This window comes from Teleopsis dalmanni, chromosome X, assembly GCF_002237135.1.
Source record: "Teleopsis dalmanni isolate 2A chromosome X, ASM223713v2, whole genome shotgun sequence".
Lineage (NCBI taxonomy): Eukaryota > Metazoa > Arthropoda > Insecta > Diptera > Diopsidae > Teleopsis > Teleopsis dalmanni.
Genome location: NC_051848.1, coordinates 19,964,409 through 19,992,258, shown reverse-complemented (window position 1 = coordinate 19,992,258; position 27,850 = coordinate 19,964,409). Strand labels below are relative to the sequence as shown.

The 27,850-nt window shown below is 29.9% G+C and overlaps 1 protein-coding gene and 1 long non-coding RNA gene across 4 annotated transcripts in view; both read left to right on the top strand.

Annotated features, from left to right (window-relative positions):
• The window catches only part of LOC119689322, a 29,145-nt gene extending 17,704 nt beyond the window's left edge, over positions 1-11,441 (top strand). For all 3 annotated transcript variants that reach the window (XR_005253405.1, XR_005253404.1, XR_005253403.1), the window contains exon 3: positions 10,825-11,441. This is a non-coding gene — a long non-coding RNA (uncharacterized LOC119689322). The remainder of the gene's footprint in view (positions 1-10,824) is intronic.
• Positions 11,442-11,447: 6 nt separating this feature from the next.
• Positions 11,448-26,996, top strand: LOC119689321 (zinc finger protein chinmo). Its single transcript, XM_038104123.1, is given in 6 exon segments — positions 11,448-11,689; positions 22,620-22,837; positions 22,993-23,648; positions 23,769-23,928; positions 24,831-25,062; positions 25,310-26,996. Coding segments are annotated over 6 exon segments (2,553 nt in total). The 5' UTR covers positions 11,448-11,571; the 3' UTR covers positions 26,479-26,996.
• Positions 26,997-27,850: the final 854 nt, after the last annotated feature.

Below are 27,850 nucleotides of genomic sequence, written 5' to 3'. Positions count from 1 at the left end.
TTCTTAAACCCTTTGGTGTGCAGCGCAGTTTTCTACTTCTCTTCTTTTAGACGTTGCAAATTCTATTTCCAACTGTTGATGTCCTGCTGTGCTCTCACATTTGTTAAAATGTACATACTGTGAGTATGAACAGGATCAATAATACATTTTTATTAAAATATAGATTTCACTAGTTGTTGTTTTAAATGGCTGGAAATATGTTAATAAATATATTATGCACAAAAACAAATATTTATTTTAACCGAAAAATAGTTTTCTTGGGGTAATGATAAACATACGTCTGTCATATGACGTATGACCACGAATATTTTACGCTCTCTTGGATCAAAAGGTGAATATATTTTTATTATTATATATACATATCCACACAAAATATATATATTTGCTCCAAAAATGCGCAATTTCTGATATATATTTATTGAACAATACTGACCAACTTTTAATCGAAATTACTCTCTCACAGTTCTCGAAAAAAAAAAATATTAATAATAAAAATTATAAAATAAATATTTTATATTATTAATAATTGTTATTTTTATAATTTTTATAATAATAAAAATTTAATATTTTCATATAATTTTTATAATTTTTATAAATATACAAATTTCACATTTGATGTGAGCATGACTGTCTATATAACATGTTCCTTATAGTGTGTCATATCATCATTATCTTGTTGAATTATATATTCTCCATTTTATTCCAACTCATTTTGCTGTTATTTTGGCAGTAAAATAATTCCACGCTTATCATACTTCTCACCTATGCTGTCAAACACTAATCCAAATCCTTTTTCACGTCCTCATTCAAAGTGGAGGATTTGCCTAAGGCACATAATCCAAAGATATTAAATCTAGAGAATATGATAATATATTCCATACAAATTATACATTTTTTCTATGAGTTATTAAATTTGTTTGAGTTTTCGCATTGATTTTTGGTAGAACACTCTTCTACTACTCTTCTGAAACGAAACAAGGAAGAAGTCGATGTCTTCATAAGTCGGATGTTTTCTTTGCAAACTGGTATTTTGAGTTATGGTAGTGTGACTATATATCCTTATTACATACTTATTTTTTAAATAATTTGAAAAGGATTGCAATATAGTCAATATATAATATATAAATTCTATTTTATTAGGTCAAACAGAATTACAGTAAAAGCTCTTCTGAGCGGGCACTCATCAGTCAGTTTTTTTTTCTTTTTTTAGGAGGAAAAAACTTGTAGGCCCAAAATTAAAGGTAAATTTGTGAAAATAATGATAAAAACAGATTTTAGTTTTAGAAAACATAAACCCAAAAGCGTTGTCCGTTATGGAGACATGCTATTTAGAATAATTTTCACTGCATTATGTTTATAGTAATAATATATATAAATCTATAAATATATAAATTTATAAATAAATATAAAGAGGTTTTTTCGAACAGTAGTGAAATACAACAACAAAAATTAATTTTTTATATTATTTTAATTAATTGAATTTTTGGCTAACCATACAGCTGTTTCGAGTATTGCTAAATACTCATCATCAGTGGTCTAAATAAATATATAAATTTATAAATAAATATATAAATTTGTAAATAAATATATAAATTTTTAAATAAATATATAAATTTATAAATAAATATATAAATTTAAAAATGTATATATTAATTTATAAATATAAATATATAAGTCTAAATTAATGCATCTAATATCTGAAATGAAATTTTTTTTTTTGCAATAAAAAATATTTAAATCATCCAGTATTTAGATTCTCTTTATTAATAATTCTACTGCATTACGTATATAGTAATAATATATATAAATCTATGAATTTATAAATATATAAATAAATATATTAATTTTGTTTTGCAATAAAAACAAATTTAAATCATCTAGTGTTTAGATTCTTATTATTAAACATTTTTCCTAAAAGCTAATAAAAAACTCTAATAAATAATATAAATTTAAATTATATATATAGTTTATAGCAATAAATTAAATCATCTAGTGTTCAGATTCTCTTTATTAAGTGTTTTTGATAAGAGCTAATAAAAATCTCAAATAAATAATTTCAAATTTAAAATATTTATAGTTTTCTTTTAAATTTTTAAATTACCGTACATCCATTAACTGATAAATATTAATTCATTTTACAACAGTAACATAAATTCTTTTATGTAAAGTAGTGTATATAGTTACAGTGCTCTATATAATACAACTACAACTACTTCAAAAATAAAACAACAGTATGTATAGAACAACAACAACAACAACAACAACAACAACAACAATACGAAAATAAACAAAAAAGTTTTAAATATATACATTTTCTATTTTAAAGGATCCCTGAAACGATTACATAAACTTTCTTCAAAAACGTAATACTTTCACTTTTAGTTTAACTTCCACTACAGATTCACTGACGAATTTAATTTTCACTACCACTACCACTACCACTACCACTACCATAACCATTACCACTACCACCACCAACATCAGCATCAGCATCAGAATCACAACCCCTACTACCTACTATTCATACCACCATCCCCCATATTCAATATGCAATCTTCAACAGCATTGTGTATACATACAGATACTTTACTTTTTGGTAGTGAAACAAAAACCCAACGAACCGAAAATCCAAAGCTTCCCCCAGCTGCCAAATTGAAACTTTTAATGTAAAAATTTTCTAAAGCGTGCAACAACACAAGAGACAACAACAACAAGGAAGGCACGAAATTTTATATTGTCAACTAACAACAAGAAACATTCACGTAGCACATCTTTAACCATCAGTAGTAGCGCTGCATGATTTTCATACAATTTACCAACTGCAAACCAAAACTTAAATACTTTGAAAACGTTGCGGCAGCAGCAACAACAGCAACAACAGCAACAGCAACACCAACAGCAACAACAGTAACAACAGCAACAACAGCAACAACAGCTACAGTGGCAATAGCAGCTATACAGGCTATATAGAAGCAACATAGCATAACAAAACTTGCTCTAATTCTGCTTGCCGCAGTTTCTAAAATAAATATCATGCACACACACCCCATGCCGCCCATGCCGCCCATGTCGACCATGTCGCCCATGTCGCCCATGTCGTCCATGCACCCAATACAACCCAAAGGCAACAATACGCGCGCACATATAAAACGAGGTGGGATTGCGTTGCGTTGCGTTGCACTACATCCCTGCCTGAAAATTAGTTGCCTTGTCTTGCTTCCTATGCCCCATGCCCCATGCGCATTCTAAGGCCCTTTTGGGTGCTGTATTTCCGTGTTTCGTGCCCTGCGTTTTGCGTTTTGCGTTTTGCGCTTTACCACACCGAACATTGCGTTGTCATTTTACCATTTTACCATTTTACCATTTCACAGCAATTTTGCTATGAACTGTGAAGCAGGCGGCAACGTAACGTACTTATGCGTTTGTACCAGGGACAGGGACAGGGGCAGGGACAGAGGCAGAGGGACTATAGCATACGAAAATATCAAGAAAGCAGCACTGAGGTTGTAGAAAGTAAATAGAATAAAAAACGTTCACTGCGGTTGTAGTAGTTACCGATTTGTTCTGCTTTGCTCTACTGAGTCCTGCTCTACTGAGTCCTGCTGCACACGTTGCAGTTCAGTTTGGGGTGGTTTCGTCTCTACTTGAAATCATGTCAAGAAAGTTTGTTTTTTGTATTATTTCTATTTCCTTGCTGGGAGCATCATCTGTGAAGTCTTACGAAAATAACAACTTTTGCATTATTGAATACTTTCCTATTCACCTCATCTAAGTTGCGTTGAAGTTGCGGACTTGAATGATTTTTTTTGTTTTTTTTTGTTTTTTTTTGTTTTTTTTTGTTTTGTTAAATGAAATATTTCTCTATTATGAGTACAAATGCATTTTTATTCTATGCCGCAGTAAAAAAAAAAAATTTGTACAGATATATTCTATTGAAAATGAAAATTTGGGCACTTGCCTAAAGTATTATTCTCGTTGCCATATATACAATTCACTTACTTATCTCAACTACAATACAGACTGATGTACTGCATAATAATTATGTATCTACACATCTTGTAGTGTCTCTTTAATGCCATATATTGTATACATAAATATTAATTTTGATGCTGGTTTTCATGAAAGTTGAACAATTGCTGCGTTCTGCATTTTTTTTTTCTATTTTTAAGGGTTGTTGCACTAAGCTTCTTTCTACAATAAGTCTCTATTCTCTGGATTGCACCCTTCAAAAAAAAAAAAACTATAATTAAAATAAGTGCAAGTAGAAATGTTTGTTTGAAATGCGAACTTTGATGTTTAAGGCTTAATAAAGTTGACTCATAACAATCTTATTAAAAGTATTGAATTATCTAATTATTAAAATTTTGTATACACATAAAAGGTACTACTCGAAATACTACCCAAAATTATTAATAGATATTTATAGGTTTAGTAGATCAACTGCTGCGTACCAAGAACAAAAATGTAACCGGACAGACAGACGAGCCATAAAATATTTGGGTAATGCTTTAAGAGTTGGAATAGTATAAAATTGGATATAGAATGGTTTAGCCATTTCATTTTAAATAATCAAATTAAATTTTTAATTACTGTAATTTTTATCATTATCTTGATAATAATTTTTGACGAAATTAATTTATACTATAAAATTTTTTTGAATATATTTATCGAAATGTTTTTTATAATAGTTTTTATATATTTTTTAATACGGCTATAGCTCCCTTTTTTGTTAAATAATTCAACGTTTAATATTTTTTATTATATTCTATATTTGAATATAGACGATAGAATAAAGAGGATGACATAGGATGACGTAGATATAGTTTAAGCAATATTACTTTATTTGTTAATTTTTTAGCTGGCTATAGGTCACTTTTTTTTCTTTCCAATAAAAATTAAAAAATCCTTTATTAATGTTTTGTAAATAATTCTATATTTCTATATTTATCAGGATCATATTCTAATAAAAATAAAAATTAATAATATCACATTCCATTAATCTAATTGTCAAGTTGCTCCTTCGATTGTTCATATTCCATAATAGAAATGACCTATAGCCAACTAAAAAATAAACAAAAAAATCATTATAAAAGAAATACAGGACGATAAACAAAGTTAAAGTTTAATATTAATTTATGTTAGATAATGATTCTGATGAGAAGTCTCAAGGAAAGTCGAAATATACCTATATCCGAACCTATACCCGGATTAAAAATATATATAAAAAATATATTAATTTAATTTTTGGGTATGTGGGGCAATCACTGCTTGTAAATATTTATTATTTATAATTATTTGTAAATAATTTTTAAGACTGCCAGTACTTAGGGTTGAACTTCTACTTTTTCAAAAACTTGCCTATTAAAAGTTAATTTCTATATCTTTCAATGGATTAATGGGTCAATTTTAAATAATACACAACTTTTTAAAACAGTTTTTAAAAATACGCTATCATTAAACAATATTTCGACTATAGTCTATAGTTATCTTTAGTCACTTAACCCATTCAAAAATATACATATAAATAAAATTTGGTCATTAAATAAACCAAAAAAATAAGTCTATTAAAAAAAGAGTTTCTTTCGTCATAATTGACTTTAAAATAATAAAATTTAAAATTGTTTATAATTTAATAATATAAAAATAATCTAAATATAAATCAAAAAAGTATAATATGATATAATATTGAATACTGTTTATGATAAGGGCCCAAGAGGTGCAGTGTATTTGTATTACTTTTCAATAATAAAGATTTTTAAATCGAAAAAACGCCTAAACTTAACTATAATACAGATCATACCAGTATAGTTCTCATGCTTGAACTATAAGCAGCACAGCATATATAACTGACTTGATATATTGGAACTAAAAGAGTAGTATTGAAATCTAATAATTAAAAACAATATATAATTAATTAATTCAATTATTCTATAGTTGGTTTATGATTTTGTTCAAATATAAACACAGCAAGTGAATTTGTTAGTAAACTTTCACAGTAAATTAACAAAATTCCAGAAAAATGTAAGAACATAAAGTCAAGTACGGCTTTGGAGCATTTGGTTAAGGAGCGCTGACTCTGAGCTTCAAATTTGGCAGCGTACGAGTTCGATTCCAGGTCCTTGCAGTCTCAAAAAACTATTTATGAACAATTAAATATAAGAAATAATTTCAAGACCACTGATGATGGGTATTTGACAAGATTCGAAACAGCTGCATGGACAGCGAAAAATTCAATTAATTAAAATAATATAAAAAATAACTTTTGTTATTGTAGTACATTACTTTTCAAAACCTCTCTACCAAATACTATAGTTTCTATTTTGTAAAGTAGTCACTAACAATATAAATCACGTTAAATTACAATTTAAAATAATTTGTGATGGAATAACTAAATTATATAGGTCGGTATTCAAAACAGCTGTGTCTTCGTGTAAGAACTTACTTAAATAAAAACTAAATTTTTAATTTTTAAATAGAATAATAGTAATGTATAATTCAAGCAATTATAACATATTGATATGGAAGGAGAGACCCAAGTGCTCTATATAAGTTATAGGATAGAATAATAGTAATATATATTTAATAATATAATATAAGTGAAATAAAACAAAACTAAAAAAATATGCCTCAGATTGCGATGGCTTGATTTGATAACCTTGAAGAAATACTCGTTTCAAATTCAAAATAAATATTTTCCCGACAGCAGAGACTGCAAACTTTCAAGGAATTTTTTAACTGCTGTTTACCGATAGTTTTAAAACCGTTGACTCAACGGCAAACCTGAGCAAACAAGAAGATGATTTTTTCTTCTGTTCTGAATGGACAGACAATGCGCACCAAATTTCAAATGCATATGCGTTTTTACACTCTTTTTTTTTGGCTTCCGTCTCCATATATCCACACAAGAAAGCTGCGAGTACCTACTCCTAAAATGTTTATTCTACGTTCAAAACTATGGCATGTGGATGTCCACACTTTTGCTGTGTATGTATGTGTGTGCGGATTATAGCGTAAACGAAAAAATATTAGTAAAAATAACTAAATAAAAGCTAAGAATATCACGGATTCACAGATGATTTAGTGACGGAATACAATAGACAGTGAAAGAGACTTGCTAATAATATTATATATGTAGTTTTCAATTAATAGATGTAATATATGGAATATGTGTAATATATATTATTATCATTGGTATTATTCGATACGCTATAGAGCACTAATAGCTCAGCTTCAATTGCCGATAGAGCAATAGACTCTCAATTTTCACAACTTCAAACATGTCTGCTATTTTTTTGAAGGGTCTGCATATCATAAACAGAGTCCAATATCTCTTTATTCTTTTATCGAGAATTGCTTTTGGACGTTTATTTTTTTTTTTTCCCAAATTCCATACTAATTGACATTAAAAGTTCTGTTTTGATTGCATGCTCTATAGTGAAGGACTGTACTGCTTGTGTAGAACCAATCTTAAGTTATATATCCTAATCAGCATTTTATCTGCAAACTCTGCTGTGCAAAATGAACTTTCTTAAGATGATTTGTTAAAAGGTATAGGTAGGGTCGTATAAAGAAATTTATTTATTTTAGGGGTATTTGAACTTCAAATCCGCTCTTATATACGAAGATACACAAGAGATTTAAATTAAATACGCTCTGTGTTCAATATGTTTCTAAAATCCCACAAATTTATAATTGTCAGCTATATATGTTTATAAAATTTCTCTTACGTTTCTCAATTGTAAGGTGACAGTAATAGGATTGTGGTAGACTGTTTGTTTTTGGTGCAGTTAAGTAGCACTTTTGTTTGTTCGTGGTGCTGTTTTTGGTACATGGTACTTGTGTTTGGTACTATTCTTATCAAATGATCTTAGTTTTCATCTCGTTTTAAACGTTTTAAAATGGTAATCTTTTTAGCAAAAAGTTTACCATTTGTTTATATTTAAGTTTTTATATAAGAACTAACTTGTTCAACTTAATCATTCGTTAGTCTTTTTGTTTTTTTTTGTGCAGTTAGTTAGCACTTTTGCCTGTTTGTTGTGCTGTTTTTGGCAAATTGATTTTGTTTTTGTATCTTTAATATTGTTTTTGTCATTTTGGGTTCTATTAATTGTCATCTTTGCTCCTATTTGGTTCTGATTTTGTGAGATTAAGTTGAACATCTAGTATTGTATGTATTTAGCTGGCACTTTAAACTTTGTTTATTTTATAATTTATATAAGAGCTGACTTGCGCTTAAATGAATTGGATGTAGTGAAGAGGTATATTTTATAATTGATATGAATTCAGAATGGTAAGATAATTAATGTGTCATGTAATTTACCTTCAATGTATGATTTGATTACTAGAGTAAATCTTATTAATTATATTTTTTGGATTTTTATTTCTGAATACTTAATACAATTTTTATCTTTGACTTTTATAATTATTAACGATTTTGTTAAGGTGTATCAATTTTTATGTTGTATGTAAGCATGCATTTTGAAAAGAATTGAGGACAGCAGCAATTCTGATGTTTTTGTGCTACATTTCACTAACGATTAAACAAATTCGTGGAAACGCATCCAATTCTTATATTTTGCAACTTATGCTGCTGCCTTAGATTAGAAGGCTTTTAGCTATTTCACTTTCATTTCACTCATTCAGAAAAAAGAACGAAACTCCTAACTACACCATAAGAAGTAATAAAAGATTGCATCACAGCATCACAGCATCACAGCATCCAGCAAAGTCCAAATAAAAGTATGCGATCTAACCTACTCATCACCTGCAACTTCTGAGAATACTAAAATAAGAAACGTCGCGTTTTAATACTAAATGAAATATTATTGAGGGTCCGTAATATAAAAACATAAAATATTGTCAAGGTTACGATAAAATAAAGACCATGAAAACTTAGAAATTTATAACTTTGTAGTTGTATTTAATAATATGTACGAGCATTGCGGATGCAACTGCCTTTGAAGCATTCTGTTGTAGATACGAGTATGTGAGTTTTGTTGTGTTCTTCTACTTATTCGATACTATCAATTTTGTGCGGTTCTGGGATGAGCACCAATAAAAGTAAGAGTGACTAACAGAACAGCAACGTCAAGAACAGCAACGGCAACAGCAATAGCAACAGCTATAGCAATTTTACCATCGGCGGCACCGTTTTGTTCAAATATGTACCCAGCAAAATTCCAGGAATAAAATCGAATACTTCTGCTGCGAAAACGGCTTAGCTAAGAAAGAAAATCAAAAAAAAATTCATTCTAGTGCTACTCCCTTTTGGGTGTAGTAAATGCTCGATTAATTTTTAATAAATTTCGGAAATGTCAAACTTGACTTTGTTTTTACAATTTAACGCAAATATAGAATTACCGTCAATAACAGAGAGCAGTGGAAGGGGGGCTTCCACAGCATCCAAAGCATCCATAGCATGAACAGTATCGACAGTTTAGATGCAGTCGTACTCAATAATTTCATAAACCATCCTCGATGCACTACAATGATTTTGAAATATGATGACTTCAAATTTGAATCAGTTTTATAAAATTCATTCATTTACAAATTTCCTAGAAATAGCATTTGGAAATGCACTTTGTAGCTTGAAGTCTGTGGCTCTTGAAGCCAATAAAAATGAAAACAAATATTTGCACATATGTTACAATACCATAAAATATTTTCGTCAAAATATTAAGTTGCAGACGAAACGAAACTACTTCGATTAATTTCAGGAACGACTTAGATTTAGTACAGGGTATTGCACCTATAACATATATGTACTAAACCATGTACACATATACATATCAACTAAAACCATGAAATATATATATTATATTCAGAAAGGTTGTCCTATTAAATGATGAACACTCATACATATAATGAAGTACAGTTTTCTCTGTAACATAAACCCGGAACCATACAGAACCATAAACCCGGAAAAAGTCCTTAGATGATGTATAAAGTTTTATTATATGTCTGTTTAGTACGCAGTAATGTGGTATTATAGATACTGGTGTAATAAACTGCTGTTACAGCTGACTCGTGCAAATTAAATCCAATTTGGATCAGGTTAGTCTCGTGAAAATCTTCCTCTAAACCAAACTTCCCAGATTAACTGTATAACGACTGCCATTTATCATGTTAAATGCATAGAAAACCCATTTAAAAATTATACTTATGAAGTTAGATAAAATCCAGTTTGTCTTTTATTGTAATAAGAACACAAAAATAATAACAACATTATTATAATATAATAATGTATATAATTTTATAATATAAATTATATTATATTATATATACATTATTATAATATAATATTGTTATTATTACATTTTTTATAATATTAAAAAAAAGTAGAATTATATTCGAAACAGCTTTGTAGAAAAAGGTTTTACTCTATCTGGCATAACTAGGGACCAATAGGTTTTATACGTATTCTTGGTAAAAAAAATCAGTTGTGAGCTAAATAGATTTCCAATTTTTTAATAAATGTAATTAACAGAGTATGTATAATCTTTTTATTATGTAAATAAAGGGTGGATCATATAGGAGGTCGAAAGTACTCGTTTGTGGATTGAATAGGTTGATCAAGAATCCTTCAGTATAAGTTAAGTTCTAACTTTTTAATTGTTTTTTTTTTACTTCAAAATTTTTAAGGGAATGAAAGCAAAAACTGAAAAATCGCCTCTAATTATCTTCAAAGACTATTTAATGTTAAAAATATTTAAAATTTATCATTAGTATGTATCTAGTTGTATATTAAATTAATTAAACTACTAATACTAATTAATACTAATTAATATGGAATTAAATTTAATTTGAATTTGTTTTTTTTTTTAGAACTTGTGGTGTGCACTATAGTCGAGTACGTATCTGTATTTAAAACGGCAATAATTGCATGGCAGGAAATATTTGTTAAAATAAAAATACTTCAGGCTCCGGAGGCTATAGGCAATAAGGCAACAACTTAAGCCATTTAAATGCTAAAAACGCATAAAAACGAAAAAATAACAAAATTGGAAAATTCCTTTTGGCAACACAAAATTTTCAGAAGAGAAAAACGCATAAAATATATGCTGCAAAATTATAGAAAATTCATTTTTGGCAAAAAATATTGGGATCCGAAAACAGATTTGGACACAGATTGTTTTGAATCATTGGAGATATATCAAAAAGAGCAATTGCAAAAATTACTAACGGCGGGAACTAGTAAATTTATAAAAGAACTAAAAGGAACAGCGGCAAAAATCAAAGTGTATCTTTGAAAAACTAGAAACATTAACAACAACAACAACAACAATAACTACAACCAATTATTGGAGAAAAGGTTGTATAAAGGATATTCATACACTACGTATACCTGCACATGCAATACGTTTGACTTAAATTTAAAAATTTCTAGAACAAATTCTGGATACGAAATTTTATTTGTTTTATTATTTAACATAAAATTTTGACAAAAGCTTAAAAACAAAGTTTTTAACAAAAACCTTAAAGATATTTCGGAACATTACGAAAAGTTTTTTTATTATTTAAGCATCATTATACTTTTTTTTTGGAACTTGCGAAAATATTAAAAGTGCAAAAATGGATCCGCAGCAACAATTCTGTTTAAAATGGAACAGTTACTCGTCAAACTTAGCCATTACATTTTCCAATCTATTTAAATCGGATCTGCTGGCGGATGTAACATTATCATGTGATGGTAAGTTTGAGACACTATAATATTTTCATAACTTTTTAGTTACACTAAAGTAGGTATATAACGTTAAATATATAATAGAAGCAACAATTTGCTAATAAGAGAGAAATCTATATATTTTAAAATTTTATATATATATAGTACTTCTTATGTTTCTTCTTACTTCTTATGCAAAATACATCCACAAAACGCAACTTCACACACAGTTCGTTCGAGACTTTTCATTACAAAAGGACAATCGGCTCCATTATTGCACCTACCATCAACGCAACTTGATTTGTTTTTAGACGCAAACCTCAAACTACTACTCTCCATAGTTTTTGTAATGCGCATAAATATGGTATATATTATAATGACAACAAATAGTTCAAATAATAGAAAAAAACATATTAAACCGACTTTATAAAACTTGTGTGCTAACATAGGTTGCCAAAAAAAACATTAAATGTTTGATATAGATGAAGTATATTATGTACATAAGACACTACCTTTTCCTATGGTACTCTAAACTCTAGTAGATTGAGTAAGGCTGCATGAAGCGGCTGTCATCATATTTGTGCTTCATAATTATACCTATAGAAATAATCCCAATTAAGCTATATCTCGCTGTTCTCTAAGAAATCAATCACTGAACCTTATTAATAATAAAATGGAAATTTCCTATATATCATATAGGATCGCTTTCTCCCTCTGTTTAACGTTTAACAGTTGCAGAGGAAAAGGTCAAACGTATTCTCTTCATTTTCGTCGTGAAAGTTTCTATAAAAATAATTATAGGCAATTTTCAGTGCAGCAGCGTCTCTGCCTATCAAGTATGTTATCATTCTCATCAACACGACAAAATTCCCTCTATCAAACCAATTTGGATATTTCTTCTTTTTTCCTAAAATTTTTAATCTTTAATATATATTTATTTACTGGTAGAGATATTGTACTCTAAAGAGGTTAAAGTCCCGCCTAACAAGCCATATAATTAATATTTTTTCCAACATTTTCAGTCATATAATAATATATGGTACATAATTATTTGCAGAGATATTCTATCAACTACGATTCACTAATGTTTTCGGCATATTTTAAATTTTTAACTTGTTTAAGGCACGGGAATTACTGACTTTATTCTTTTGGAAATAGTTTCATTGATGGTATCTTGTCTGGCAAGTACAACTGCCTTATAATTATCTTGAACGTCACAATATTATGTCAATCATACATACATACATATTCTGTCCGTCTGCCTAGAGAGCCTGGTGAAAGATTTTACCATGGTATTTTATTAATACCATAGAAGCCGATGCAGTAGGTACATTTTTTCTTGGTTTTTCGAGTATATTAATACCTAATTTCCGGAGTATTTTCTATTATCTTTTTTTCATTTAATAAAGTTATTGTCTGATATAGTTATCGTCATCATTCATAAGTACACAGTTCAGGTAGAACCTAAGCTTGTTTTACGACATTCCTCTATCCTACTCTATTTTTGGTTTTTATTTTACAGTTGGTGACATATACCATATATATCTCAGATCTTGTCGAACACTGTCACTCCGTGTCTTTATCGGTCTTCCTTTTCTTCCCACTGTTCTAATTTCACTCTCGGAGATTCTGGCTGCTACTCTTTCCTCTGACATCCACACAATGTTTCCTGTGCATATGCTCGATTATTGTGACACCTTCCATCAGTTACTCCAGTTCATGATTATATCTTATGCGATACTCTTTATTTACTTGCACTGGACCAAATATTTTTCTCATAATTCTTCTTTCAAATACTGACATTCTTTCCAGCCTGATGTAGTTATAATTTAAAAAAAAAATGAACTACAAATGTATAAGTAGACTTATATAGTATTTTAGTCAAAAACATAGTTATGGGAAAGAATGCACATTTTGTTGGGTTTAATTTTTAAAGTGAATTTAAGTTAGGGTTATGTTCATAAAAATGGACTTATTGCAAAAGTAATTATATATAATTAATCTTTAAATGCAGTTGTCTCGAGTGAAATGTAATTTGGAATACCAATTTTTAAGCCGTTGAGGTCATATATCGTGCTTAATAGTTAAATAACGGGATTTAAATAATTCTCGTAGAAAATAATAGATACATTGGCAATAATTCTACGAATGTTGGATATGGGAAATTGTTTATTACTGTATACGACTGCCTCTACTTACACATTTTCTTCACCATTGCTATATCATATTTATGAACTAATATTAAAACTACCAATGCTGTATCAGGGCTTTAAAATGGTGCTCTAATTAACTATTGCAACAGTTTAGTTTTCATTGCTAGTGGTATCACAATGGACTGTAGGGTCTAAATGATTAAGTATTTTAGACTAATTGCTACAGATTAATTGCTAATTAATGCAGCAATTATCTCATGGGCCCTTTTCTAATTACGAAATATTACTTTGGACACACTCCTTTAGAGTACACCGTTCCAAACACACTCTTGGATACATCTATGATTCAAATTAAGATGTACTCATTGAATATATATCAAAGCCCTTTTTCTAGAAAAACTTTATTATATTATTATGATATCTTCTTGCAATACATATTAGAGACGTGGTTTTAGAACAAGTACATTATACTTCCAGTCAAAGTTTGGCATATTTCTGGGTGGTTGGATGTAAAACTCACGTGTCGTTCTATGCCTAAGTATGTGTGAATAAATACGAAAAAACTTGATTGTCTTTTTATGGATCTTTTTATTTCATCTTTAATTTTAACACCACAAATAAGAAAAAAGCCTAGAGGCTTTGCATACATTAAAATATCAAAATATTTATTCTTCGAGTGAATTTATTGTCAACATGAAAGAAATATTAATATGAGAAAAATTAGAAAAAACAATAAAGATTTAAAAGAAATTAAAATTGCATGTCCTTTGTGGGATTTGTACAGTGAAGGATTGAGTGAAAATATTTTCAAAATATTTAAAACCACAATTAAAAGAACGTATTAGACCTCATCAACCGAATTTCAAAAATATCTATGGCTTGGGTATACTCGTATTTCATTTTATTTCTATTGAAAATTTTAATCAAAAGTAGTACTTTTTGATTGATACCACAAAAAATTCAGGCTCTACACAGTTTTAAAGGAAATCAGCAGAAAAAACAATCTACATTGCGAGTAAAAAGAGCAGTTAAAATATTAATATACGAGTATGTGAAATCAAATGCTATATACAGGGTGTTGAGCAGATATTTGATTTCATGATGCAAGTAACTTAACAGTAGCAAACATTCATATAAGATAAAAACCATTACTCCATTACTCTGTGAGGGACCCAGTTTCGATTATGGCAAGAGCCATTGGCAAGTATCATTTACGTATGAATTTGATTTTTGTTATTTCATTGTTTGTATGAACGTCGCACATAATCCAAACAACCTACGAAATAATACTTTATCCTTACATAGCATTCACATCTGCATAGCTTTCACTCAGTCATTTCGCTTGGATGCATGCTTGTTAGCTTGGCTAAGAGCTCACACCGCTTTAAGGCACAGAATTTTGGGGAAAATGTGTGGGTGAAATAGTAGTCACCAGCGTCACCGCAATTGCAGTGCTTTGGCCGATTTCATACTTCAGCGATATGAAAAAATACAAAATAGACTCAATATAGCGCCGTTTTGAAAACTGTGTGTACCGTACCATGCTCCTTCTATTTTGTTTCCAGATATTTTGTACTAAATCTATGCGTACTCAGTTCTGCATCAATTGCTCTTTTTTTGCTCTTTTTTTATTACATGGTATTTTCTCTTTTGATTGGCTGTAGCCGTTGGCATGTTCTTAACGCCAACGTATCTCCCCAGATTTCGGTATTTTGTCAACATAGTTAGAAGGCATGGAAAAATGGTTCAAAAAGTAATAGAAGTGCAAATGTTTTGTATTTAAAACGTATAAAAAACATTGAAAAAAATATTTACTACACATTTAACCATATTCAGCCCATTGCCGAATATTTTTCGCCTCCTCGTTAAAAAATATTCTGGTATTCACTTATACTTGACAACCAACAAAATTAAAAAACACTAGTAAAATGCGCAATACAGGGCTTTCCATTTTGTGGTCCGAGAATAAATGTAAATAAAATATACTTATAATGCGGATTTGTATCAAATTTTTATTTCTGTATATTGTTTGAGACTTGCCATTACGCATTGAAATGTTCAGAGCGGTATATCACATATAATTTCAATGACTTGTCGGACGTATATCAGACGTAATTTGAGGCATATTTGTTTTCAAATATTACAAGTTTAAGAATCGTCCATATAAATATGATTCCTTGTGCAACCACACAAAAATTGTCCACTTTCAATTTAGTTGAAATGATGAATTGAATTTGTCAATACATTTTTCAGGCAATAAATCCAAAACAGGACTTGTCCTATAGCTTTGGTATCGTTCAGTTGAAACTATTATTTTCTCAAAAAATCTATATTTATAATTATGCTGCTTTACCGATCGTAGTGATCAACTTGTCAATTCATCAAAGTACGAGTCTATCAGACTTCTGGACCAAATGGCATATATATACCTATATGTTATTTATTATTATTATTATATTTACTATATCTTTAAAATATAAAACTCTATTCTACATAACATTTAGAAAAGAATGTATAAACCTCTACAGGTTATCTTAGGACCATGTTAGGTATACACTTATATGACGAATGGTCACAGCGATTTTACGCTCTTTTTGATTATGACTAAAAGACTCTCTATAAGTCATATCAAAATTTTCAATTTTCTACTTTTATTACTATTTTAATACGTTTATTTTGTGTATAAATTTAGAAGATAGTTATTTTTGCATAGATAAGCATGCAGATCTACACAAAAGTACACATATTTATTCTCAATAGGTTCAAATATTGATATACGATTGTTACTGAGCAATATTGTTTTGATCAACGTGATGACGCTCACAAAGTCTCGTCACCGTAATGAAATTTAAATCAAAACTTCTCTTTTAGTCTCATTCTTATTCTCTATTTTTTAAATTATATTGAAAATAATAATTTCGAATTTGACGTGACCATGACTCTCTATGGTATATAACATGCCCTTAAGCTTGCTGGATTTTCTGAATAATGTTTTTCAATAATAGAGAAAAGTGATCCAGTAAAAATATAAATGGGGTAGTAGTTTTGATGGTCTCATATATCTCATTAAGATCTTTATTTCGATTGTACTATGGGGTTTTGAACAATATCTTTAACGTTTTGTACTAGAATATTTGAATAATTTGTACTAGAATAAATGATAAATTAATTATACGCCACGTATCCGCACAAAAGAGACAGTTTTTTCATACGAAAGAATATGTGGTCGAATTAAATTACTTCCATACAACTTTATAATTCTTATACTTCTATCTATTATTATAGGAGTATATACATAACTTGGTTTATTTTAAACACTTGTTCTAACAACTCAATGTAGGTCAGTCATATGTTATATTAGCAGTGTTACGTATGTATGTACATATAAGCAAATAATACTATGTTATACATATATTGTATAAATTTGTTAATAAAATTTTAAAATATAATATAAAATAAATAAACGTAAACATAATATAAACAAAACGTAAAATAAGTAATCATGGTAATACTAATATAATAATAGAAAATAAATAGTAAAGTTAATTTAATTTTTTATCCCATCACAGATTTTATAGGTGGTATATATAGGTTGAAAACACTTCTGAGAACATAAAGCATATGGAACATATAGCCACTGTAGAATTCATTAAAAGTACGGCTTCATCTTAACATCTTAAAAACATCAAGTTATCGCCGACCAAATATTTTAACATATCGAAGAGCGATAAGTTACTTGATACCCCAAAGTTGCACTAATAGATCGAAAATTGTGACTGGATGAGACTAAAAATCACATTTTAGCTGAAAATTATACCGTTCATTTTATTGATATGATACCGTGTCATATTAAGGTTTCTAGAAAAAGGTTTTCACATAATTTAGTATTAAGTTTCATTCTTTTGTAATTAGAAAATATAAACACTAAATAATAAATAGTTTTGTTAAAAAAATTAAGGTTTCTTAACATAAATTACTCAAGCAGATTATGTTATGTTCCGTCAGGAAAATATGCTGGGCTTATGCTTATAAGCTTATAATATTTGCTTTTTATATATGCTTATAATAAGCTTATTATCAGAATTTAACAAAACTCCGCTTGCAACTGTGGAGATCATCCAAGTGATCACAGACGCTATTGAGTAAAAGTGCTTTACACCCTAATTCGAGTTTCATCAGATAAAGAAAAGAAGAAGAAGAAGGTTATGTCTGGATCTGTTTGTGTTAAAAAGGTTATGTTAAGAAAGTTATATTAGGAATGCTATGTTAGGCAGATTATGTTAAGATAATAACGTTAAGAGAAGGACTTTTGTTATAACGATCCTAATTCGCATTTCATCACATAAAGAAGAAGAAAGTAATGGTAGGATCAGTTTATGTTAAAAAAGTTATGTTATGAAAGTTATGTTAGGAATGCTATGTTAGGCAGATTATGTTAAGATAATAACGTTAAGAAAAGGACCTAATTCGCATTTCATCACATAAAGAAGAAGAAAGTAATGGTGAGATCAGCTTATGTTAAAAAAGTTATGTTAAGAAAGTTATGTTAGGAATGCTATGTTAGAGAGATTATGTTAACATAGTTATGTTAAGAGAAGGACTTATATTATAACGACATTAAACATTTTAAGAAATAGTATATAAACATAACAATTTTTAAAGTAAATTAACAGTTGAGTTCTGACTCCCGCGTTTGACTGACAGCAATATTTTGCTTTAAAGTGAAAATTGTTGAAGCGGAATATCTTGTTTATTAGCAAGATTTCTTGATATCCTGTAGCGGTCAGTAGCGGAAATCAGATTACATTTAAAATAAAATATTATAATAGTATCAATGATAAGATGATAGATATTAGAAGCGAAGGAATAAAAGGAGAGCATATCTTGTTATGAAATTGTCAGTATTGTTCGCAAGTATTTTGTTGTGGTAAAAAGGCTGCTATGGTGATAAGAACAAACACAGATGGAAAATCATTTTTTTAAAAATATTTGATGAAAATTATATAAGCAAAAGAAAAGGTCTTATATCTTAATATATTTCACATTTCAATTATTACATTTTTAATGTACTTTACAGTTGATCGATTTATATACATTCATATAGATATATAAATATGTAATAGGGAGAAAGAAGTGTGTAGGAGGAGGGTATTATGATTGTAAGATGTGTAAAACAACATGCAACGACCGCCAAGGAACAAGTTGACAGCTGTTCAGTTTCTTAGACTTTCCCAAAAGACATGAGACCGACCCAACTTTGCTAAAGAAATATAATTTGTTAATACATTTTTGTTGCTGTGTTAAGTGTGCTTGTTTCAAATACGGCTTTATTTTATTTATTTATATAAGTATATTGCTTTATTTTAAAGGGTAGGCAACGTTGCTTACTTACTGCCGCCTGCCAGTCAATAGCTATTATTTATGCTGTTGCCGCTGTTGCTGCTGTTGTTGCTGTTGTTGCTGTTGCTGTTGGTGCTGCTATCGACCTGTCATTTCAATTTGGTATTAGAGGCAAATTCAACACAACGCAGCACAACACAACAAGTGCCCCATAAAAAATTAGTAGATGTGAAATAAAATACATTCACACACACACACACACACACACACGCACAATAAGCCACATGCACACCTACACACGTACACATATATTTATTTGGTGTTCTTGCGAGAGCGCCAGCAACATAAACTAAAAAAAAAAAATAAGCTAAACAATAAAAATTTTTGATACCATACACACACTTTTCCCTTAACAGTACTCCCATATGGGCGCCAACTTTTACAGCTGCACATTTCCTTTTGTTAACCAGAAATATATATTATTTACATGTGCTGCTGCTGGTATTGCAGAAGCTTACAGAGCAGAGCAGAGCACGGCAGAGCAGAGCTGAGCAGAGTAAAATAAAGTAGAATAAAGCAAAGCAAAGCAAAGCAAAGCAGAGCAGAGCAAAGTAGAGTTTCAATTTTGATGCTCTATATATTTATTATAAGAAGTGCGCGTAAGCAACAGCATTACAATATTTTTGTTTTTACCGGCTTTTAATGGTGTACAGGTGCAGATGTACCCAGTTGCTCTTTGAAGCTGTTAGCACTTTTCACCTTTTTTTATGGTTTTCTGTATGTTGTTAGTGTTACACGTTTCAAAACCAACAATCACAACAACAACAACAACAACAAACACAACCATTTTGTACGCAGCTTCTTAAAGCAATTGCAAAAGTAAAACGTAATATCTTTCAACTACAACACAAGGATTCAGCTTCAGCAGTACATAAATATAAGAGTGTGTACGTGTGTGTGTGTGAGTTATAAAATAGCTACCAAGCGACAACAACAACAACAACAACAATAGAAATAACAATGTCAATTTACTTCATGACTGACTGCAAAGACTATGACATCAACAGTAACAGCAACAGAAACAGCAACACAAACACAAAGGATACGAAAACAAAAAAAAAAACAAAAGCAAAAAAAAACACGTACATGTATTCAAGAATAAGGAATTCATTTCCGTAGTTTCTTGGCCTTATTTTTTTTTGTTTTTTAGATTATTGGTTGGTTGGCTTACATATACGTGTTTACTTGGGTGTGTAAGAGCTGCTATAAATATATATAAGTTGGTTGGCGTGTGTGTGTGTGTGTGTGTGTGCTTTTGACATGATTTTATGGGTTCAAGGTCTTTTGTTAAATGCTTTCACTTTTTATTTTTCTCACAAATTTCCCTCCAATTTTCTTGTTGTGTAAAGTGATTTTCTTTACATTTTTTTTCCTTTTATACTTGCTTTTGTTATTTCATAATTTTTTGTTATGATTTTACTTTCTTTTTGTTTTTGTATTAAGAATTTTAAAGAAGATTGAACGCCTTAAAGTATGCTTCAAGTTTATTGCAGAAAAAATTAAAACAAAATATTAATATCTATTTTTAAATCTTCTATAAAGACATACTCATAAAAATGAGTATGTGAATCTTTAATTTGTAATAAAATTAATCACCTTTTCTCGCAGTCAATTAAATATTAAATATATTTCACAATAAAATATTCCTACTAATACAGAAACACATAATATATTGATAAAATGTTAAAAGAATAAGAGAATAAAGAAAATGCTTTTCTTCAGTATTGAATAGTTAATATGGGTTGATAATTTTCGAACAATACCAATCTTTTATCGTTTCACCACCATAACCACAACAACGATGTTAGCTTCGAGATCAGACGAGGCGAATCAACATTGCTACGAGGGTTTCTAATAGGAATCTATTACGTGGACTCCTGTATGTGATTATATAGTTCTCTAATTGCACTTCTGTATGCCATACATATAAACATATCATAGCTATCACAGATTGATAAAGCAGTAGTGGAAGTTTTCTAAAGAGCTTTAGTTATCGACGAGTTGTTGACGACTATCGCAACCGATTGAACTACAAACAGAACGAGCTTTTTAAAATTATTGATATAGTTCAGCAAGTTAACATCAAGCGGCTATTCTGGCTTGGCCAGTTCATAACAGGGTTCGTATTTGCTCACTTGTGAGCAGCTCAGGCTCATGAGCAAGATTCTTATGTGAGCTCAAAATTGACTCATGAGCGTGAACCCAAACTTGGCTCATATTGAAGAGCTGCTCACCAGCGTAAACCTTCAAGTTGCTCATGTTGAAGAGCTGCTCATGAGGTCTCACGAGCCGAGAGCTCACGAGCTCAACTATTTAATAAAAAGCAATTTATTTGCTTTATGTATTTTTATAAACGTTATATGTGAAAATATATAATTTGAAATTAACTTGGCTTATTATTATTTTTATTGAAACAATAAAATGAAACAATAATTTGAATTTGAAAAACAAATTTATAAAATATTATTTTCCACAAATAAACAATACTAATATATTTATTGTTTATTTTAAGAACTTTGATTATTTCCATATTATAGTTAGTTCAAGGTTATTAATATTTTAAATCTTATTTAATGACATGTTTTCACAAAAAAAAATAATAATAAAATCTTATGAGCCGCAGCTCAAACTCTTGCTCACGAGCATGAGCCCATTTATAACTTAATGGCGGTTCTTGCTCGTGAGCGTGAGCTCTGTAGTTGGGCTCGCTCGTGAGCGTGAGCCATCTTATGAAAAGAGCTTTTTGCGGGCTCACAAGCCGTGAGCATAATGAGCCAAAATGGGCCGCTTATGGGTACGCAAATACGAACTTTGGTTCATAACGATCGATAATGATGGTCTTAAAAACACCGTATTTAAAGTAGCAGTTGCAGCAAGAAGGCGTATATAGGTAGACCGTGTGTCCAGAGGTGTGGTCAATTTGAGGGAGCACTAATCGCTTTTGATAACGGGCTGTTATGACCATTAAAAAAGAATTTTCGGACGTATTTCTCTTTCCTATGAGTTTTCACTTGTGTATACTTTACTTAAACTATATAAACTTCGATGGTATAGTGTAATGCTACAACTGTTATATATAAGTTTGAGTTTGAGTATTCAAACCCAATTTTCTTATGCAGAATGCTTTTTCAACTTTATTACCATAACAAAAAGTGTTAATATAAAGAAAAGAGCAGAAACCAATTAAATCTCGCATCACACGTAACGCTGCTATCGGTAGTTAGCCGTGTTGTGACCTACAAAAGTATTATCAAAATGATCAATAAATAATCTGTAATGGTTCTTTGCAAAAAATTACGATTATTTACAATATCAGAAACCTTCAATTTTCTTGAAATAAAATTTTCTTGAATAAAATTTAAAAACAAAAATACTAATTATTCTTAACCATATTTACACAATAGGTGCAGTATTCAAGGCACATAAATTAATATTGGCGGCATGTTCGAAGAAGTTTGCTGATCTATTTGAAACAACACCAACAAATGGACAATGCGTTATTATACTGGAGGCTACATCATCAGATAATATGGCTGCATTGCTAGAATTCATGTACAAAGGCGAGGTTCATGTGTCGCAAGAGGCTTTAAATAGTTTTCTCAAATCTGCAGAAAACTTGCAGGTAACTTATATCAAATTTTATTGCACGTTCATATATATACATATCACAGTATAAATAATAATGGAATAATTTAAATCATATAGTTTTAAAAATTATTATCTTAAAAATTGAATGCCCAATTGAATTGCATATTTTATTTACGATATTATCTTTAGGTTAAGGGACTTTCAACGGAAACAGGTCGTTTAGCAGCGCAGCAAGCACAACAACACATAGAATCTGCGCCACTCGATTCGCCCACATGTCGTCGCAGTATTCGCAACAGCTTAAGTGGCAATGGAAATACTAGCGGCACTGGTGGCGGCGGTGGTGGTGTTAGTGGAATATGTGGTGGTACTGGTAGTGTTGCTGGTGGTGGTGGCGGCGGTGCAGATAGTGGTGGTGGCGTTACGGGAAGTGGTAATATTATTACTGGTCCTGGCGCTCTCGGCAATAATATACCTGGTAACATGGGTAGTGGTAGCGGCGCTGGCGCTGCACATTCACTACGTGGGGCTTATACTGGTAGTCTCAAACAAGAATGCGATTCACTTATGCAACCGAGTAGTTCAACTCTGGGCGCAATGTCACCATATGTGCCACCCATGTACCGGCCAATGTCATTTGAACCATTACGTAAGCGTGCACTACGCAGTCCATATGCTGAACAAGAAGTACGGGGTAGTGTATTGCGTGACGGTTCAAAGAACTCATCAGATTGTGCTAGTCCTATCAGTAAACCGCCCTACCATCGCCCGTCGTCGAGCGCATCTTCTACAGCACCCACCGAAGCAGATACAATGCAATCAGAGCGAGCATCACCGCAGTCAAGGTAAATTATCTAGATATTTTCACTTTTTTCAGTAACTTTTTAACAAATGATAACTTCGAACTACATTTACTAAATTATAATATTTTGCTATTATATTAAATTAAATAAAAACAAATATAGCCGTTATGAGAATCATAGTCCCAGTACTACTGCCGGCAATACGAATGCTTCTAATAGTTTGGTTGGCATCCTCGATAGAACAGTTAAAACGGAACGAAATAATGGTAGTACAATTGAGGGTAATGATGACGACCGAGATGATCATGATGAATCTATTGATGTAAGTAAATTCTGACATTTTTTTAACTAAAAAATATAAATGCCTTAAGATATTTTTCAAATGTATTGCAACAAACTTAAGTTAACCCTCTACGTTTCAATTTTCTTTTGTGTCAAAAAATTACTGGTGATAATTTTAAAATTAGTAAGCTATATTTGTTCAAGAAAAAACTTTGTATAAAGTTAATTAAACTCATTAATAAATATTTATAAATAAATAAAGCAGTTAAATTGTAGGCTTGGTTAAAACATTATTGGTAACTAAAGGGTTAAACTGAAGTATTTATATATTATCATTCAATTTATAGTTAAAAAAATAATTTTTTGTATTAAAATAATTTTAATTTTGATTAGTAATAACTAAATAATCTATTATGTGCAATAAGATACGTATATATACATATATAGATATTGATATATGCTCATATTATTTATATGTTTCTTTTCATATGTCGATTAGACATTCTTATACATACTTTCCTCATTATGGTTTTTATATATTTTTTAAACCGGCTATAGTTTATTTTTTGTTAAATAATTCAACATTTAATATTGTTTTATATATTATATATTTTGACTACTCTCCTTGAGAGTCGCCATCAGTATCACGATCTAACATAAATTAATACAACTTAAAGTATATCTACGTCATCCTCTTTATTCTATCGTCTATATTGCACTTTTCTCATTATTTTATTATGTAAAATTAACAAATATGACTTTTTTTGTTCAAAATGATTTTGATTTATTATTTAAAATGAACATAACCTTTAGGTTTTATTAAAATTTTTTTATTTTTTTTCTTTTATTTTTATTTAAAAAATATTTTTTAATATTTAAAATTAATAAATATGATTTTTTACTTTTGTTAAAATCATACTTAATTTTATTTTCTTAATGTAGAACGGTGCAGAGGACTTGCGTGTTAAATTAGAGAATTCCAATTATTCTCCACAGCCACCACCTACCTCAAATACTTCTCCAACAACACCTACTCTACTGGATAATCTGAAAAACTCTGAAGGTGGACTACCGGGTGGCTTGGCAGCTAATATTGCTCCTGCTGATATGTTGAACGTTTGGAATGCAACAAAACTAAATAATAAAAATACCGGCAGGGTTAACACGCCAGATGGTAAGTAATAGAAATAGACTAACACTATTGCAATAAATTCTAAGTAAGCCCGATACTAAACTAATAACTAAAAAAATAAAAAAAAAGAAAGATAAAAGGATTTTTTAAATTAAATAAAATATAAAAAAAATAAGAAATAAATAAAAATAAGAAAAACATTGTTTATTTTCCTAATATAATATATTTGATTTTATGTATATTAAGTTATGAAAATTATAAAAATCCAAAACTAAATTTTAACCACCAGGTCAAAAACTCAAGTGCCTGTATTGCGACCGCCTGTATGGCTATGAAACAAATCTTCGTGCTCACATTCGTCAACGCCATCAAGGCATACGTGTGCCATGTCCATTCTGTTCGAGAACTTTTACACGCAACAACACCGTACGACGTCACATTGCACGAGAGCACAAGCAGGAAATTGGCATTGCTGCCGGATCTGATATCGCTCCGGCATCCGTTATTGCTGCTGAAGCAGCATCCGCCAATCATTCACAATAGGATGCGGCCGCAACAGCAGCGGCAGCAGTAGTTATGAGTGCACAAAAAGAAGCAGCAAAACAGCGAAAGAGAAAATCATTAAAGATGGCATTAGAGAAATGTATGCAGAGACGTGATGCAGCAGCAACAACCACACCATCAGCAGGAACAGGAACAGGAACAGCATTAGAAGCAACGAAAACAACAAGAACAACTTTTACAGCAGCAAAAGCAGCAGCAGCATTAATGGCAACAGAGGGTGTAATTGCGAAGATAGGAGATGAGCAGTTACCTAAAAGGCAGCAATCAGAGATTAGTATAGCCATGGACATTGTGGAGAAATCCAATATGAAAGCAGCAGACTCAACAGTTATCACTCATCCAACTGTGAATGCAGATATCGCAAAGGAGTCTACACTAATGGATACTAGAATTGATGTTTCCGCAAAAGTGGCACATGATACTTCAGTCGAAATCGTTAATATTTCAGTGGAAATGGAAACAGAAACTGAAAGTACAGATGATACTGAGGTGGCAACACCAGCTAAAATTGCAGCAGAAAACCTATTGCAAATCGCAGAAGCAATGGTTGATGTTGCAGCTCAAGCCCAAATTCATGTTAAAGTAGAGCCAATAACTGAAACGTCAGAAGTGAACACATTGTATAGAGCTAACGTCAATGAAAATGACGGTATTACCGCCATGCATGCCACAAAGGTTGCAACTGCAACTGCTACAATAATTGCTACAAAAGATTTAAAAAACCCACCGGAACAAAAAATGGAAACGGATTCCAATGAGAACTCCGTTGCTGCTAATACAAATCTTCAAAATGCTGAAAATGTTGCTAGAATCGCTGAAGCCAACGCAAGTGAGATTGCTGTGAATGAAGTTGCTGATGCTGCAGCAACTACAACAACAGCAACGCTGAACTAAACAGAAAAGGGAAGGAATATGTTATATCTATATAAATATTGATATAGATGTAGGTGCACTAAAGGAAAATTGAAGAATTGAATATGAACAACCAAAAATACCAACTGTGGTTGGATGCATGTGGATGCATAACTAACTTATTTTCCTATAGATATATACAAGATATATATAAACTACTGCAACAGCTGTTGTTGCTCGGATGTAATAATGAATATGTAAAATATTCAAAGTATGTAAGTAAAGTAAATTTATTAAAAAGCAGTAAGAACAGAAGAATTACCTGCAAAATTACTTCCAATAGTAATTATAATTAATAATATTATTATAGATTTTAATTAACTATAATCACAAGGAAGCCTGAAATAGTGAAACAGCATGCACAGCAAAAATTTTGTGTAAAATAATGATAAGAAAGCCTAATGAGAGAAAAGTAACGCAATAGAAACAATTAAAATATTTATTTAAGTTTTTATGTATTGTGATGGATTTTTTAATTGTAGGACATGATATCAACAATAAATGCAGTTTTACAAATAATTTAAAATATTAATTGTATAATGATACATAAAACGCAAATTAGTTAAAATTTTGTAATATAGATGGTAATATAAATGGTCAAAGACGAAACAAGCCTTTAAAGCTAAATAGTAAATCCGACTGAAAAATCGTTTTCAGGGTGCTAACTTAACATAAATAAGAAAATATTTTAATTAATTTTTTTTAATGATAATACAATAATAATACAAGTGCAAATATATGAAATAAACTAACAGTTGAAAATAAAAAAAATATTTTGCTTTATAGAGAGTACAAGCGCATAGTAATATTTGAAACAGAAATCTTTAAACGTAAGCGCTAAGTTGGTTCAAATATAAAAAAAAAATAAAATAATATAAAAACAAATATGTAATAAATAATTATAATTGTTTTTCTACAACAACAATACCAATCAATTTAAATTATTAAAAAATAAAAACAAAAAACAAAATACAATAAACACAACGACAATATCTACAACAAAAAGCAGAAACCAACAACATTTTTTTTTTTCAAAGTTCGAACGTTTTTGATTGGTCAAAAAAAAATATTTTTTATTAAATTAAATATGTATAAGCAAAAAAAAAAACAAAAATATTATTATATATTTTTTGTACTGTACGTAAATGTTAATTAATATATAACAAAACTCTTTTTAACTTTTACAACAGCTGCATTTATTATTTATTATTTTATTTTATTTTATATTACGTATATTAACAGTTTTTAAATTAATTTTTTTTTTTATTTTTATTTTTAACAAAACCAGTGATTCCGTTTTTAAAACAAATTTAAAACAAAACAGTCACCAAACGTACCTATTTTTTCAACTATA